The following is an 18539-nucleotide window of genomic DNA, read 5'->3' on the forward strand; positions in this document are numbered from 1 at the left end:
ACGTTGTCCATGCCACTCAATCTTGTAAACCTCTATCAAGTCGCCCCTCACCTCTGTCATTCCAGTGAGGACAAACTGAGTTTACCAAACCTCTCCTCATAGCTAATGCCCTCCAGCCCAGGCAACATCCTGGTCAAACTCTTCTGTACCCTCTCCAAAGCATCCACGTCCTTCTGGTAGTGTGGCGACCAGAATTGTACACAATATTCTAAATGACGCCTAACTAAGGTTCTGTACAGCTGCAGCATGACCTGACAATTTTTATACTCAATGCCCCAACCGATGAAGGCAAGCCTTCTTAACTACCTTATCCACCTGCGTTGCCACTTTCAGTGATTGGTGGATATGTACGCCCAGATCTCTCTGCCTGTCAATACTCCTAAGGATTCTACCATTTATTGCATAATTCCAAAATGCATTACCTCACATCTGTCCGGATTAAACTTCATCTGCCATTTCTCCACCCAAGTCTCCAACTGGTCTCTATCTTGCTGTATCCTCTGACAATCCTCTTCACTATCCTCAACTCCACCAATTTTTGTGTCGTCTGTGAACTTACTAATCAAACCAGCTACATTTTCCTCCAAATTATTTATATATACGACGAACAACAAAGGTCCCAGAACTGATCCCTGCGGAATACTGCTAGTCACCATTTTCTTCCATTCAAAAAAGCACCCCTCTACTGCTAAGCTCTGTCTTCTATGGCCAAGCCAGTTCTGTATCCATCTTGCCAGCTCTCCGCTGATCCCATGGCTGAGGGGCTGCAGAGAGTGGCCCAGTCTCAGTGCGCACTTGCTGCTGCCATTGACAGGTGGCCCCCAACTCAGAAGACCATCGCAGAGAGCTCGACCACAATGGCAAGAATGCAGGTGGTCCTCCAGGACTAGCAGGGCCAGGTGACACTGGAGCTTCTGGAGCTCACTGCAGAAGCAGCACCGTTGCGTGGAGTTACCCAGGGGTCCATAGGAAAGGCTCAAGCCCATGTCAGGGCCTTCCACCCAGGAGAATGAGGCTGTGCCTACACCTTCTGACGCCCCCCTTCCTGACACCGGGGCTCTCAGGGGCAGCAGAATGAAGAGGGTGTCACATCACAGGCTATAGAACATAGAACATAGAACATTACAGCGCAGAACAGGCCCTTCGGCCCACGATGTTGCACCGACCAGTTAAAAAAAAACTGTGACCCTCCAACCTAAACCAATTTCTTTTCGTCCATGAACCTATCTACGGATCTCTTAAACGCCCCCAAACTAGGCGCATTTACTACTGATGCTGGCAGGGCATTCCAATCCCTCACCACCCTCTGGGTAAAGAACCTACCCCTGACATCGGTTCTATAACTACCCCCCCTCAATTTAAAGCCATGCCCCCTCGTGCTGGATTTCTCCATCAGAGGAAAAAGGCTATCACTATCCACCCTATCTAAACCTCTAATCATCTTATATGTTTCAATAAGATCCCCTCTTAGCCGCCGCCTTTCCAGCGAAAACAATCCCAAATCCCTCAGCCTCTCCTCATAGGATCTCCCCTCCATACCAGGCAACATCCTGGTAAACCTCCTCTGCACCCTCTCCAAAGCCTCCACATCCTTCCTGTAATGTGGGGACCAGAACTGCACACAGTACTCCAAGTGCGGCCGCACCAGAGTTGTGTACAGTTGCAACATAACGCTACGACTCCTAAATTCAATCCCCCTACCAATAAACGCCAAGACACCATATGCCTTCTTAACAACCTTATCTACTTGATTCCCAACTTTCAGGGATCTATGCACACATACACCTAGATCCCTCTGCTCCTCCACACTATTCAAAGTCCTCCCGTTAGCCCTATACTCAACACATCTGTTATTCCTACCAAAGTGAATTACCTCACACTTCTCCGCATTAAACTCCATCCGCCACCTCTCGGCCCAACTTTGCAACCTGTCTAAGTCTTCCTGCAAACTACGACACCCTTCCTCACTGTCTACCACACCACCGACTTTGGTGTCATCAGCAAATTTGCTAATCCACCCAACTATACCCTCATCCAGATCATTAATAAATATTACAAACAGCAGTGGCCCCAAAACAGATCCCTGAGGTACACCACTTGTAACCGCACTCCATGATGAATATTTACTATCAACCACCACCCTCTGTTTCCTATCCGCTAGCCAATTCCTGATCCAATTTCCTAGATCACCCCCAATCCCATACATCTGCATTTTCTGCAGAAGCCTACCATGGTGTACCTTATCAAACGCCTTACTAAAATCCATATATACCACGTCCACTGCCTTGCCCCCATCCACCTCCTTGGTCACTTTCTCAAAAAACTCAATAAGGTTAGTAAGGCACGACCTACCTGCCACAAAACCATGCTGACTATCACCTATCAATTCATTACTCTCCAAATAACTATAAATCCTATCCCTTATAATTTTTTCCAACATCTTGCCGACAACAGAAGTGAGACTCACCGGTCTATAATTCCCGGGGAAGTCTCTGTTCCCCTTCTTAAACAATGGGACAACATTCGCTAACCTCCAATCTTCTGGTACTATACCAGAGGCCAACGACGACCTGAAGATCAGAGCCAGAGGCTCTGCAATCACTTCTCTTGCCTCCCAGAGAATCCTTGGATAAATCCCATCCGGACCAGGGGATTTATCTATTTTCAGACCCTCCAGAATATCCTGCACATCCTCCTTATCAACTGTAACACTGTCTATTCTACTCCCTTGCAACCCAGTGTCCTCCTCAGCTATATTCATGTCCCCTTGCGTGAACACCGAAGAGAAATATTGGTTCAATGCTTCACCAATCTCCTCCGGTTCCACACATAACTTCCCTCTGCCATCTATAACTGGCCCTAAACTTGCCCTAACCAACCTTCTGTTCTTGACATACCTATAGAACGCCTTAGGATTCTCTTTAACCCTATCCGCCAAAGTCTTCTCATGTCCCCTTTTAGCCCTTCTAAGCTCGCTCTTCAACTCCCTCTTAGCCAATCTAAAGCTTTCTAGTGCACTACCCGAGTGCTCACGTCTCATCCGAACATAAGCCTCCTTTTTCTTTTTAACCAACAAAGAAACTTTTTTGGTGCACCACGGTTCCCTAGCCCTACCAATTCCTCCTTGCCTGACAGGGACATACCTATCACAGACTCGCAGTAGCTGCTCCTTGAAAAAACTCCACATGTCGGACGTTCCCAGTCCCTGTAATCTCCTAGTCCAACCTATGTTTCCTAATTCTCTCCTAATAGCCTCATAATTACCCTTCCCCCAGCTAAAACCATTGGCCCGAGGTTCATGCCTATCCCTTTCCATCACTAAGGTGAACGTAACCGAATTGTGGTCACTATCACCTAAATGCACACCAACTTCCAAGTCTAGCACCTGGTCTGGCTCATTTCCCAGCACCAGATCCAATATAGCCTCACCTCTAGTTGGCCTGTCTACATACTGAGTCAAAAAACCTTCCTGCACGCTTTGAACAAAAACTGACCCCTCTAACGAGCTAGAGCTATAACAATTCCAGTCAATATTAGTCAAGTTAAAATCCCCCATAACAATTGCCCTATTACTTTCACTCCTAAGCAGGATTGACTCCGCAATCCTTTCCTCAACCTCTCTAGAACTTTTAGGAGGTCTATAAAAGACTCCCAACAGGGTGACCTCTCCTCTCCTATTTCTAATCTCCGCCCATACTACCTCAACAGATAAGTCCTCATCAAACCTCCTCTCTGACACTGTGATACAATCTCTGATGTATGGGTGCGGTCTGGCCACCTCCACCTCCACCTCCGATGTACATCATGGAAAGACACTGAGACATAGTGGGAGGCTACGTAAGGTTAAGAAGTTGTAGTGGCACTAAGATGGCACAGGTGAAGGGCATCACTAGGTAGATAGAATATTTAGGCACTTTAAAGACTCACATTCACATAGAACCATAGAAAATTACAGCTCAGAAAGAGGCCATTTGGCCCTTCTTGTCTGTGCCGAACCATTTTTTGCCTAGTCCCACTGACCTGCACTTGGACCATATCCCTCCACACCCCTCTCATCCATGAACCCGTCCAAGTTTTTCTTAAATGTTAAAAGTGTTTTTACATTATCACTTATTTTGAAAGCACTATATTGGCAACATTAAATGTTATTTTACCCCACACCTGTGACTAACTTGTTTCTGATTAGCTTCTAACAGGAATGTGCTTACCCCAACGGTCGCCGGAAGGACCTTGCAAGTTGATGTCAGTGGGGGAGGCCCCTTAATGCACTGCTACTGAGAAAATCAAAGCGCTAAAATAATTCACTGGCTACAGCAGGTGGCATGCATTGGCAGCAACTTACAGAATCTGCCATGGCATTCCCAGAACCCGTGAGAGATTCCCTCTCCACCCTACCCCATGCGCCCCAGGGCCCTGCATGGGGGTTGTAGTACTTTGCCAAAGGCTTTAATGAAGTCCATATATACAACATCCACTGCCTTTCCCTCATCTATCATCATCGTCACTTCCTCGATAAAATCAATCAAGTTAGTGAGTAAATCCTGTCGCTAAAAATCTTTTCCAATAATTTCCCTACCACTGACGTAAGGCTCACCGGCCTGTAATTTCCTGGATTATCCCTGCTGCACTTCTTAAACAATGGAACAACATCGGCTATTCTCCAGTCCTCTGGAATTTCACCTGTAGCCAATGAGGAGACAAAGATTTCTGTCAAGAGCCTATCAATGGAAGGATGTGGGAGACCTGCCTATGATACAATAGTAGCTGATGGGTTCCATAAGGAGCAAAATTAAGTGAGGTCATTTGGAAACATCTCCTTTACGCTCCAAACCATCCCGTCATCTTTCCCTGAGGGGAAAGCCGAACCATCGCTGCAAGAAAGTCCTGCATTCACACTTGCATGTTCTGATTTCACAACTCATTAGGATATGATATTAGCTGCAGTCAGTGGTGACCTGCTAATGCATTCATTTAAAGTCCAGCGAGGAACAAGTGATGCAAGACAAGGCTTGACACTTGCAACGCCATCTCATGATGCAAACACTGCCACGAATGAGATCATAGAATTATAGAATCCTACAATGCAGAAGGAGGCCATTCAGCCCATCAAGTCTGCACCGACCACAATCTCACCCAGGCCCTATTCCCAAAACCCCATGCATATACACTAGCTAGTCCCCCTGACACTAAGGAGCAATTTTAGCATAGCCAATCCACCCAACCCACACATCTTTGGACTGGGAGGAAACCGGAGCACCCAGAGGAAACCCACACAGACACGGGGAAAATGTGCTAACTCCACACAGACAGTGACCCAGGCCAGGAATCGAACCCAGGTCCCTGGCGCTGTGAGGCAGCAATGCTAACCACCGTTCTGCCTGATGTAGACCAGCCTAGGGCTCTCATCCTAAAGTTCATTTTTTACAGAGAATAATGGGTGCCTGGAACTCGTTACCAGGGGAGGTAGTGGAAGCGGATACGGTAGTGACTTTTAAGGGGCGTCTTGACAAATACATGAATAGGATGGGAATAGAGGGATATGGTCCACGGAAGGGTAGGGATTTTAGTTCAATCGGGCAGCATGGTCAGTGCAGGCTTGGAGGGCCAAAGGGCCTGTTCCTGTGCTGTTATTTTCTTTGTTCTTTGTTCATGTCTTGGTTCAGACACTAAAACTGAGGATACCCACTGGAGTATCATTGCTGATGACCTGCCCTCAGCCATTGCTGTCCATTGAAGAATAAGGATTCATACCTTTCCCATCATACACTTCCAATAAAGATTTCAACACATCTCCCTGGCAACACTCAAGGGTCCAGAGACTAGTTGCACTGAGGCTGCCATCGCATGTAACTCATCTTATAATAGAACACTACCACTGAGTGAGAGCATGGCTGAACTTCCAGGTAAAAGTATTTCATATTACAAAATCAAAATGCTTGCAGTTGATCAGTACATTGACATCTCTGTCCAATGAGTTTCAATAAGTGCAATTTAGTCAGAGTGATAGCACCTCCGTGAACCAGGCATGACATCAATGTTTCTCAACTTTCCTAACCTTACTGCTAAAGTCTTGGTGCAGCCCTGACAGCCACAGCAAAGGTGAAGGCAGCTACCTGTCTGGAATGTCCTGATGCCTGTAATGACATTGGTGGAGGTCCTCTGATGTTCAGAGGCCTGCAGGGTCCCAGCCTGATGAGGGCCTGCTGCTTAGGGGTAGAAGAACCCTCAGTGTCCTGTGTTGTTGGAGTGGATGCAAGCACTGTATCCAGCTGACACTCATCCTCCCTCATGCCAGCATGACTTCTGCAAGGGATGGGGCACTTGGATGTAGGAAAAGGTACTTCTCACCCCCAGATCACCTTCATACTAACGGTGCCCATCAAGGTGTGGGGCCATGGAGTGCAGGGCTGAATGCAAGTGATGGAACTGAGATTCATACTAGGTTGCTGGGAGCTCTCCAGCAAGGTTCGCCGCAGCCTTCTCGAATTCGGTGACGGCAATTATTTCAGCCATCCCTCCTCTGGTCTAGGCTCTCTCTAGTTTGTTGTGTTGTTGTTTTGTTTGTGTGCCAGCTTTCCCTATCTAAAGATGAAACAAATGCATTTGATCAGAGGGGTGAAGAAGAAATTGGGTGAAATGCATGACCAGTATGTTTGGTGAGCCCTCCCCAGCAAGGCCAGAGGACGTAATGTGAGTAACATGATAGAAGAGATAATGGTGATGTGAAAACGTCCATGAGAGAATGAGTGTTCTCCGCTAATCATTGTGTGAGCTCTGTGAAGAGAGTCGCCCTTTGAATACATGATGCCATGATGAGAGTTTGATATTGGAGGGAGCTGAGAGAGGACTTGCACTGGTGGAGTGGATGCGATCATTCATCTGCTTCCTGTACTGTGTGATGCTTCTGATGCAGTTGCCACCCATCCTGGCCTCCTGGGCATCAGTCTCCCAGACTGGCGAGGTGAAGTTGGTGTGCTTGCTGGATCCATCGCTTGGGTAGAAGACATGTCTTTGTGCCCAGACTCCTTGAATCAAGGCCTCAAGGGCATGGTGGTTGAATGGGGGTGCAAACTGTTCTTGAGACAGCTAGCCTTATGCTTCTGCATTCCAGACATCCTGCATGGCTTTGTGAAGACAGGTGGACAGGAGAGATGATTTGGGTGCGTTGCAGTTGCACATAAATGCGATGATCAAATCTTCGCACCCACAAGCTGACGATGGGTAGCAAATCAGCCAGGTGATTTGGAGAGATACCTTTTCATACAAAATTAATTAAGCTCCAAGCATGGGATGAAGCATGAGTTCACACCATTCCGGCCAGTAGGAACAGTATTGCTGGACTGCCACCACCACTTAGACAATAACAATGGAGAATTCTGCCCTAATGTTCTGCGTTAGGCCTTCATGGATAACCCTCAGAAGGAATTGGAAATAGGTCACCAAAGGGTCCATTTCTGGAACCTAATAGCAGTACTACATGAGGTCCTCGTGAGTGGTCAAGGTCCATGCTTCTCAATACATCACACCCCCATCACCCACATTCTGGGAGGAATTTTACGGCCTCATTCGACCTGAGACCGGAAAATCCCACCCAAGTTCAACGGACCTTCTCATTGTCCGCTCCCCAACCGCTCAGATTCCCGTAGCGGGCAGGGCGATAGAATTCCAGCAATAATATCCAAATACTTCACATTACCCTCAGTTTTTTACTAATTCTGCCAGCTTTACCTAGCAACATTATGATTTTATGATATTTGTGAGATAGAAGTAGGTGGTTTTAGTAATAGTGTGAATATGAGTTTGAAATTCTCTGTTAGATATGACACCAAGGCTGCAAACAAGTTGGTTTAGTCTCAGACTGTTGATCGGAAGAGATTGGAGCCTGTTGCTAGGGAACATAGTTTGGAGTGGGGACCGAAAACAATGGCTTCAGTCGGTGGCACAATAGTTAGCACTGCTGCCTCACAGCACCAGGGACCCTGCTTCAATTCTGGCTTGGGTGACTGTGTGGAGTTTGCATGTTCTCCCTGTGTCTGAGAGAGTTTCCTCTGGGTGCTCCAGTTTCCTCCCACAGTCCAAAGATGTGCGGGTTAAGTGGATTAGCCATGCTAAATTTCTCTTTAGGGGATGAGCAGGGCAAATGAATGGAATTACGGGGATAGGGCCTGGGTGGAATTGTTTTTGGTGTAGGCTCAATGGGCTGAATGGCCTCCTTCTGCACTGTAGGCGTTCTATAATTCTATGATATTTGGAGGATATTTTGTCCATTCAATACCGAGAAGTATTCTGATAATTTATCAAAAGTGAAAGATATGGTGATGAGGTAGAGCTAGGTGTCACCTGTATACATGTGAAACCGAATAATGTGCACTTCATGCTTCAGATTTGGTATCATTTTCATGATTAGGAATTCCAAAAGTAACAGCCAAAAATATTCTCATTAATTACTGAGAATTTTAACATAATAGTTGCAGCAATGTTTTAAAACGAGGAGGAACAAAGGTAGATATTGAAAACTCATTGATCGGTTTCCCTTACCGACATTCAATAAACCATTGTCGGATCTGTTCCTGCAGGGTTTCTTGAATATCCAGTCCTTCCACTGCTCGCACTTGCTCTTTTATAGTAAGTAAGGCTTCCTGGTATTCCACCTCATGTACTTCCTGCACCACATTCCGTTGCAGAGCTATTTTCTGAGCTTGCAACTGAGCAGGGCTAAGCTTTTGGAAATTGGGTGGCTGCACCTGAAAAAACAAACGTCTATAACAATAATGTTTGTAGTAAAATTACAGTATTCTAATTGCTGTGTATGGCAGACAACCAAACACAAGGTACCCATGTCACTCAACTAAAGCAACTGTCAGGGCAGATTCATGAGAACCATCATTTTATGCTTAAAATCTCTTTAGTGAGACACTCTGCCAAAAATACAAAAGTCACTAGATATAGCTGAAAAAGATTGGCATAAAAAATTTCACACAAAGAAAATTCTAATTCTGCATAACACGTAATTTAGCCATTTCATTGTCACACAGATTTATAATTGTATTTGCATCATTGTATGTGGTAAATACAAACAATGTAGCAATAGATTTTGTTGAACAATTTACAAAATTAAGTTGTGTGACAATTTTTTTTTAAACTTAAAGAGTAATATCCACAATTTAGATTACTCCCTGCAAAGCAGTTTACTTTTTTTAATGAGGCATAGCCCCTACTGGGGAAAATTCACATCAGTTGCCATCATTTGGGCCCCAAAAGTATTCATTTAAAAAAAATGGAGCATGGCAACTTCTTGCCAGCTGTCCTCAGCATACCCTCTAATTCCATCTTTTAACTCTCATTCTATGCTATTAAAACTTAACTCTAACACCTTTAAACTTTCTAATAATGTTTCTACACCCCAGCTGTGACTGTAATACTATATTCTGTACTCTCTCCTTTCTTTCTCCCCTATGTACTCAATGAATGGTATGTTTTGTCTATATCGCACTCAAGAAACAGTACTTTTCATTGTATCCCAATACATGTGACAATAATAAATCAAATCAAATTATATGACATCAACTGCACTCAAAAGCAACCTAGCCATCATTTCACATAATCAGTGTTACATAGTGCAGGAGAGGCCATTTGGCTCATCAAGTCTGCACCAACATGTGAGAAACACATGACTACCTAATCCCATTTACTAGCATATAGCCCATAGTCTTCAATGTTATGATGTGCCAGCTGCTCATCCAGGTACTTTTTCAAGGATGTGAGGCATCCCACCTCTACCACCCTCCCAGGCAGCACATTACAGACTGTCACCAACCTCTGGGTAAATCAGCTTTTCCTCACATCCCCCTAAACCTACTGCCCCTCATCTTGAACTTGTGTCCCTTCAACTAAGGTGTCTCCTTATCCATCCTGTCCAGGAGGAGAGATAATAGCACAGGCAATGTGGAATCTGTATGGGTCAAGTTAAGAAACACCAAAGGGCACAAAACATTTATGGAAGTGGTATTCAGACCATCAAACTGTAGTGGTAATGTTGTGAACAACATTAGACAGGAAATCAGAGATGCACCTGATAAAGGAACATCTATGATTATGGGTGATTTTAATCTGCATATAGTTTGGGTGAGTCAAATTAGTCACAGTACAATAGAAGAGCTATTTCTGGAGTGTATAAGGGATAATTTGCTGAACCAATACATTGAGGAACCAAAAAGGAAACAGGCCAAAAGAGAAAATGCTGGAAAATCTCAGCAGGTCTGGCAGCATCTGTGAGGAGAGAAAAGAGTTGACATTTTAAGTCCAGGAAACAGGCCATTTTGGACTGGGTATCGTGCAATGAGAAAGGATTAGTTGGCAATCTAGTTATGAGACAAACCTTGGGAATGAGTGACCATGTTGAGAGGTATTGATAGAGTGGATTCTCAGAGGCTTTTACCCAGGGCTGAAATGGTTGCCACAAGAGGTCACAGGTTTAGGGTGCTGGGGAGTAGGTACAGAGGAGATTTTAGGGGTAAGTTTTTCACTCAGAGGGTGGTGGGTACGTGGAATCGGCTGCCGGTAGAGGTGGTGGAGGCGGATTCGATAGGGTCTTTTAAGAGACGTTTGGATAAGTTCATGGAAGTTAGTAAGATAGAGGGTTATAGGTAAGCCTAGTAGGTAGGGACATGTTCGGCACAACTTGTGGGCCAAAGGGCCTGTTTGTGCTGTAGCTTTTCTATGTTCTATGTTCTAAATGATTTTTTAATTCATCTGGGGGACATGGGCATCATTTACTGCAGGCCAGCATTTATTGCTGATCTCTAGATGCCCTTGAGAAGGTGGTGATGAACTGCCTTCTTGAAACGCTGTAGTCCACGTCCAGGATTTTGACCCAGTGACTGCGAAGGAACGGCGACATATTTCCAAGTCAGGATGGTGAGTGGTTTGGAGGGGAACTTGCACGTGATGGTTTCCCAGGTATCTGCTGCCCTTGTCCATCTCGATGGAAGTGGTCGTAGGTTTGAAGTTTCTGAGGATCTTTGGTGAATTTTTGCAGTGCATCTTGTAGAAAGTACACTGCTGCTACTGAGCGTCGGTGGTGAATGGAGTGGATGTGGTGCTTTGTCCTGGATGGTGTCAAGCTTTTTGAGTGTTGTTAGAGCTGCATCCATCCATCCATCACACTCCTGACTTGTGCCTTATAGATGGTGGATAGGCTTTGGGGAGTCGAGAGGTGAGTTACTCGCCGCAGTATTCCTAGCCTCTGACATGCTCTTGTGGCCACTGTGTTTATGTGGTAAGTCCAGTTGAATTTCTGGTCAATGGTAACCCCAAGGATGTTGACAGTGGGGGATTCAGTGATGGTGACAGCATTGAATGTCATGGGGCTGTGGTCAGATTGTCCCTTATTGGTGATGGTCATTGCCTGGCATTTGTTACTTGCCACTCGTCAGCCCAAGCCTGCATATTGTCCAGATTTTGTTGCATTGGAACATTGACTGCTTCAGGATCCGAAGAGTCTCGAATATTGCTGAATATTGTGCAATCAGCGAACATCCCCACTTCTGACATTATGGGAAGGTAATTGATTAAGCAGCTGAAGATGGTTGGGCCGAGGACACTAGCCTGAAAGACTCCTGCAGTGATGTCCTGGAGCTGAGATGGCTGAACCCCCACAACCATCTTCCTGTGTTCCAGGTATGACTCCAAGCAGTGGAGAGTTTGCCCCCCTGATACCCATTGATTCCAGTTTTGCAACGACTACTTGATGCCACACTCGGTTGAATGCGGCCTTGATGTCAATGGCTGTCACTCTCATTTCACCTCTGGAATTCAGCTCTTTTGTCTATGTTTGAATGGCTGTAATGAGGTCAGGAGTTGAGTGACCCTGGCGAAACCCAAACTGGGTATTACTAAGCAGGATTTGCTGAGCAGATTTATGGAGCCTCCTGTCACGACTGGAAGTGGCAGGACTGGAGAGCTTGGATCTGGTCCATTGGTTGTGGGATCGCTTAGCTCTGTCTATCACTCACTGATTATGCTGTTTGGCATGCAAATAGTCCTGTTTGGTAGGTTGACGACAAATATTTAGGGATGCCTATGCCTAGTGCTGCTCCTGACATGCCCTCCTGCACTTTCCATTGAACCAAGGATCCCCTGGCTTGACGGTAATGGGGTAATATGCTGGGCCATGAGGTTGCAGATTGTGCTGGAGTGCAGATCTGTTGCTGCTGATAGCCCACAACAACTCATGGATGCCCAGTCTTGAGTTCCTAAAGACTGTTCGAAGTCTGTCCCATTTAGAAAGGTGCCACATAACACAATGGAGGTTATTCTCAATGTGGAGGCAGAACTTTGGCCCAATTTGACCATCAAGTTGCGCCCGTTTTCGGGCACGAAAACTTGGTAAAGTCGGGCATGAGGCAAGTAGCGCGATCTGCGCCCGCCTCTACGCCTGTTCCCCCTTTACCAATGGCTGAAAATGGCCACCGTCTGGACCGTGCCCAAAATGGGCGCGACGTCAATTTAAATGCATTTGCGGCTGCACACCCAAACTTACTGGCACTTCCCCCTTTACCACCACGTTCACCTGTCCAGATTCACTCCGCGTGCAATCGGTGGGGGAGAAGGGGGGGGATTCGCTGCAGCTCTGCGTGTGATCGGTGGGGGGGGGGGGTCCACTGCCACTCTGCGTGCAATCAGTGGGGAGGAAGGGGGTCGCAATCGGTCTGGGTACTGGGGGGGGGGGGGGTGCGGAATAAAGGGGTCAGTAATGTTGTGGAGCGGGGCAATGTCTGTGGGGGCCAGGGAAGGCATTATCCAGCCAGGGAGCGATGTGGCAGGGGAGCATTTTTCAAATTCTTTTCACTGCGCATGTGATAAGTCTTGCCCACAGGCTTCTGCAGCGCAATTCAGAATCACTGATTCTTTTTCAGGCAGAGTGCGTATGGGGACACCCGAGAACGGGTCTAAAAGTCGGATTTGAAACACTCCCAGATTCAAATCCACCCAGCATTTAGAATTAAAATGGTAAAATTGGGCCCTTTGTCTCCACAAGGACTGTGAGATGGTCACTCTTACCAATACTATCATGGAGAGATGCATCTGCAGCCAGCAGATTGGTAATGATGAGGTCACGTATGTTTTTCTCACCACCTGCTGTAGACCTAGACTAGCAGTTATATCGTTTAGAACCCGACCAGCTACTGACATTGAAATCTCTTAACCAGAGTACATCTTGCACTCTTCCCACCCTCAGTGCTTCATCCAAGTGTTGTGCAACATGGAGCAGGGCTGACTCATCAGCCGAAGAAGGGTGGTACGTGGCAATCATTAAGAGGTTTTCTTGCCCATGAGACTTCAGTGTTGACGACTCCTAGGGCAAATCCCTCCCGACTGTATGCCACTGTGCCGCGCCATTTCTGCTGGTCTGTCCTGCCGTTGGGACAGGAAATTTTCAGGGATGGTAATGGTGATGTCTGGAACATTATCTATGAGGTATGATTCCATGAGAATGACTGTGTCAGGCTGTTGTTTGACTAGTCTGTGAGACAGTTCTTTCAATTTTGGCACTATATCCCAGATGTTAGTAAGGTGGACTTTGCAGGGTCGACAGGACTGTCTGTTTTGCCTGTTTGTCTTTTCCAGTGCCTAGGTTGATGCCAGGTGGTCCAAGTTGAGACTTTTTCGTGATTGATACATCTGAGCGGCTTTCTAGGCCAGACTAGGTAAGGATGGTAATTTCCTTCCATAAAGGACATTAGTGAACCAGATGAATTTTTCCGACAACCAACAATGATTTCGTGGTCATCAGTAGATTCATAATTCCATATATTTTTATTGAATTCAAATTGCACCAGCTGCCATGGTGGGATTCGCATCTAGGTCCCCAGAACATTAGCTGAGCTTCTGGGTTAATAGTCTAGTGATAATACCACTAAGCCATCTCCTGCCCTTCTTTATCAAGGCAGTTGCTGAGTAACATAAGAGCCCATGGTGTTAGAGGCAAGGTACCAGCATGGACAGAAGATTGGCTGACTGACAGAAGGCAAAGAGTGAGGATAAAAGGGTCCTTTCTGGATGGCAGCCAGTGACCCGTGGAGTTCAACAGGGGTCAGTATTGGGACCACAACTTTCCACTTTATACATCAGTAATCTAGATGAAGGAACTGAAGACATTATGGCTAAGTTTGTAGATGATACAAAGATAGGTGGAGGGACATGTCATTTTGAGGAAGCGGAGAGGCTTCAAAACGACTTAGACGGGTTAGGAGAGTAGGCAATGAAGTGGCAGATGGAATACAAGATGGGAAAGTGTGAGGTTCTACACTTTGGTCGCAAGATAGAGGCATAGACTATTTTCTAAATGGGGAAAGAATTGAGAAATCGGAAGCGCAAAGGAACTTGGGAGTCCTAGTTCAGGATTTTCTTAAGGCTAACTTGCAGGTTGGCTTGGCAGTTAGGAAGGCAAATGCAATGTTCGCATTCATTTCGAGAGGATTAGAATACAAAAGCAGGATGTAGTGTTGAAGCTTCATAAATCATAGAAACCCTACAGTACAGAAAGAGGCCATTCATCCCATCGAGTCTGCACCAACTACAATCCCACCCAGACCCTACCCCCATATTTACCCACTAATCCCTCTAACCTCCGCATTTCTGGACATTAAGGGCAATTTTAGCATGGCCAATCAACCTAACCCGCACATCTTTGGACTATGGGAGGAAACCGGAGCACCCGGAGGAAACCCACGCAGACACTAGGAGAATGTGCAAACTCCACACAGACGGTGACCCAAGCCAGGAATTGAACCCAGGTCCCTGGAACCACTATGCTATCGTGTCGCCGATCCTGTAATCCATTTCAAGTACCAATTTAGCATAACGCTACAGTCCCTTAGGAACAGAAGGAAACATGGTTACACCCAGTATGCAGCAATCACAGTACAAATCTGCAAGGAGTGAAATGTTGCCTTTGAAAAACACCATGGACATTATTTTTAAACCTAAACGTTACGAGATTTGGAGTGCAAGGAATGAAGGATATGCTTTGGTTAAAATTATCTTTCAAACTAACCAATTTCTAGAAATGATTTAAACCCAGCAAATTTGTAAGGATTTGGTCAAATATTTTGAAATTGGTTCTGATCAGTCTGAAAGCAGAGCAAATATAAAAGTCACTATGGAATCATGCATTTGCTCCATGCAGATCCTTCACTGATATTGTCTTTCTTTCCTGTAGGAAATAACCATCGTTTGCATCTGAACGAGAACCTCCGTTAGCCTGCTGCGTAGATAATAGAGCAATCATTACATACAAAACATTTTCAGCAGTGGGTGCATCTCCTATAGTTTCCTTCTCTTTATATAACAATAATCAATTTCAAAGAATATGGAAAGACAGACTGCATTTACATTAATACCTTTCATATCTTCAGGATGTTCCAAAGCACTGAACAGTCAATAGATTATCAGTCATTGTTATAGAAGGAAACACAGTAACTAGCAAGATCAATAACCAGTTCATTTGGCCAAACTACCAGACAAACAAACCACTCTTCAAATAAATTGTTACTGGATTGTTTACATCCACTAAAACAGGCGATAGCTTAACATTTCTGATGTGTCCAACAGTGCAATACTTCCTCAGTATATAAGGGTCTGTTCAGATCACATTTGGAGGATTGTGAGCAATTTTGGGCCCCCTATCTAAGGAAGGATGTGCTGGCCCTGGAGAGGGTCCAGAGGAGGTTCACAAGGATGGATCCCAGGAATGAAAATCTTGATGTATCAGTAAAGTTTGAAGTCTCGAGGTCTGTACTCGGTGGGGTTTAGGGGGATGAGGGGGGATTTTATTGAAAATTGCGGAATACTGAAAGGCCGAGATAGAGTGGACGTGGGGAAGATGTTTGCATGAGTAGGAGAGATTAGGATCTGAGGGCACAGCCTCAGAATAAAGGGCTGGCCCTTTAGAACTGAGATGAGGAAGAATATCTTCAGCGAGTGGGTGGTGAATCTATGGAATTCATTGCTATAGAAGTCATCAAGTATATTTAAGGCAGAGATAGATAGGTTCTTGATTGGTAAAGGGATGAAAGGTTATAAGAAAAGGCAGGAGAATGGGGTTCTCGCTGCCTCGGAAAAGCAGCCAGCATAATTAAGGACCCCACGCACCCCAGGCATACTCTCTTCCACCTTCTACCGTCTGGAAAAAGATACAAAAACCTGAGGTCATGTACCAAACGACTCAAGAACAACTTCTTCCCTGCTGCCATCAGACTTTTGAATAGACCTATCTTACACTAGTTGGATCTTTCTCGACACCCTAGCTATGACTGTACACTACATCCTGCACTCTCGCCTTTCCTTTTCTATGAACGATATGCTTTGTATAGCACACAAGAAACAATACTTTTCACTGTATACTAATATATATGTACAAATACATAAACGGCAAAAGAGTAACTGGGGAGAGAGTAGGACCTCTTAAGGATCAACAAGGTCATCTATGTGTGAATCTACAAGAGATGTGAGAGATACTAAATTAATATTTCTCATCAGTATTCACTGTTGAGAAAAACATGAATGTTAGGGAACTTGGGGAAATAAATAGTGATATCTTAAGTAGTGTACATATAACATAGAACATAGAACAGTACAGCACAGAACAGGCCCTTCGGCCCACGATGTTGTGCCGAGCTTTATCTGAAACCAGATCAAGCTATCCCACTGCTTATCATCCTGGTGTGCTCCATGTGCCTATCCAATAACCGCTTAAATGTTCCTAAAGTGTCTGACTCCACTATCACTGCAGGCAGTCCATTCCACACCCCAACCACTCTCTGCGTAAAGAACCTACCTCTGATATCCTTCCTATATCTCCCACCATGAACCCTATAGTTATGCCCCTTTGTAATAGCTCCATCCACCCGAGGAAATAGTCTTTGAACGTTCACTCTATCTATCCCCTTCATCATTTTATAAACCTCTATTAAGTCACCCCTCAGCCTCCTCCGCTCCAGAGAGAACAGCTCTCGCTCCCTCAGCCTTTCCTCATAAGACCTACCCTCCAAACCACACAACATCCTGGTAAATCTCCTCTGTACTCTTTCCAGCGCTTCCACATCCTTCTGATAGTGAGGTGACCAGAACTGCACACAATATTCCAAATTTGGTCTCACCAAGGTCCTGTACAGTTGCAGCATAACTCCACGGCTCTTAAACTCCAACCCCCTGTTAATAAAAGCTAACACACTATAGGCCTTCTTCACAGCTCTATCCACTTGAGTGGCAACCTTTAGAGATCTGCGGATATGGACCCCAAGATCTCTCTGTTCCTCCACAGTCTTCAGAACCCTACCTTTGACCCTGTAATCTACATTTAAATTTGTCCTACCAAAATGAATCACCTCACATTTATCAGGGTTAAACTCCATTTGCCATTTTTCAGCCCAGCTTTGCATCCTATCTATGTCTCTTTGCAGCCTACAACAGCCTTCCACCTCATCCACTACCCCACCAATCTTGGTGTCATCAGCAAATTTACTGATCCACCCTTCAGCCCCCTCCTCTAAGTCATTAATAAAAATCACAAAGAGCAGAGGACCAAGCACTGATCCCTGTGGCACACCGCGAGCAACCTGCCTCCAGACCGAAAATTTTCCATCCACCACCACCCTCTGTCTTCGATCAGATAGCCAGTTACCTATCCAATCGGCCAACTTTCCCTCTATCCCACACCTCCTTACTTTCATCATAAGCCAACCATGGGGGACCTTATCAAACGCCTTACTAAAATCCATGTATATGACATCAACTGCCCTACCTTCATCAACACACTTAGTTACCTCCTCAAAAAATTCTATCAAATTTGTGAGGCACGACTTGCCCTTCACGAATCCGTGCTGACTATCCCGGATTAATCCGCATCTTTCTAAATGGTCATAAATCCCATCCCTAAGGACCTTTTCCATCAATTTACCAACCAACCAAAGTAGGACTAACCAGTCTATAATTACCAGGGTCATTTCTATTCCCTTTCTTAAACAGAGGAACAACATTCGCCACTCTCCAGTCCTCTGGTACCATCCCCGTGGACATCGAGGACCCAAAGATCAAAGCCAAAGGCTCTGCAATCTCATCCCTTGCCTCCCAAAGAATCCTAGGACATATTTCATCAGGCCCAGGAGACTTATCAACCTTCAGTTTATTCAAAACTGCCAGGACATCCTCCCTCCAAACAACTATTTCCTCCAGCCTTTTAGCCTGTAACACCTTCTCTTCCTCAAAAACATGGCCCCTCTCCTTGGTGAACACTGAAGAAAAGTATTCATTCATCACCTCGCCTATCTCTACTGACTCCATACACAAGTTCCCATTACTGTCCTTGACCGGCCCTAACCTCACCCTGGTCATTCTTTTATTCCTCACATAAGAGTAAAAAGCCTTGGGGTTTTCCTTGATCCGACCCACCAAGGACTTCTCATGTCCCCTCCTAGCTCTCCTAAGCCCCTTTTACAGCTCATTCCTTGCTAACTTGTAACCCTCAATCGAGCCAT

The 18539-nt window shown here is 45.5% G+C and overlaps 1 protein-coding gene across 1 annotated transcript in view; it reads right to left on the reverse strand.

Moving 5' to 3' along the window:
• LOC144503791 (dynein regulatory complex protein 11-like) overlaps positions 1 to 18539 on the reverse strand; it is a 531388-nt gene that overhangs the window by 403286 nt on the left and 109563 nt on the right. The window contains exon 6 of the mRNA XM_078228677.1: positions 8539 to 8744. Within this exon, the coding sequence (XP_078084803.1) occupies positions 8539 to 8744 (206 nt within the window). The remainder of the gene's footprint in view (positions 1 to 8538; positions 8745 to 18539) is intronic.

The sequence above is a fragment of the Mustelus asterias genome, chromosome 14 (assembly GCF_964213995.1).
Source record: "Mustelus asterias chromosome 14, sMusAst1.hap1.1, whole genome shotgun sequence".
Taxonomy (NCBI): domain Eukaryota; kingdom Metazoa; phylum Chordata; class Chondrichthyes; order Carcharhiniformes; family Triakidae; genus Mustelus; species Mustelus asterias.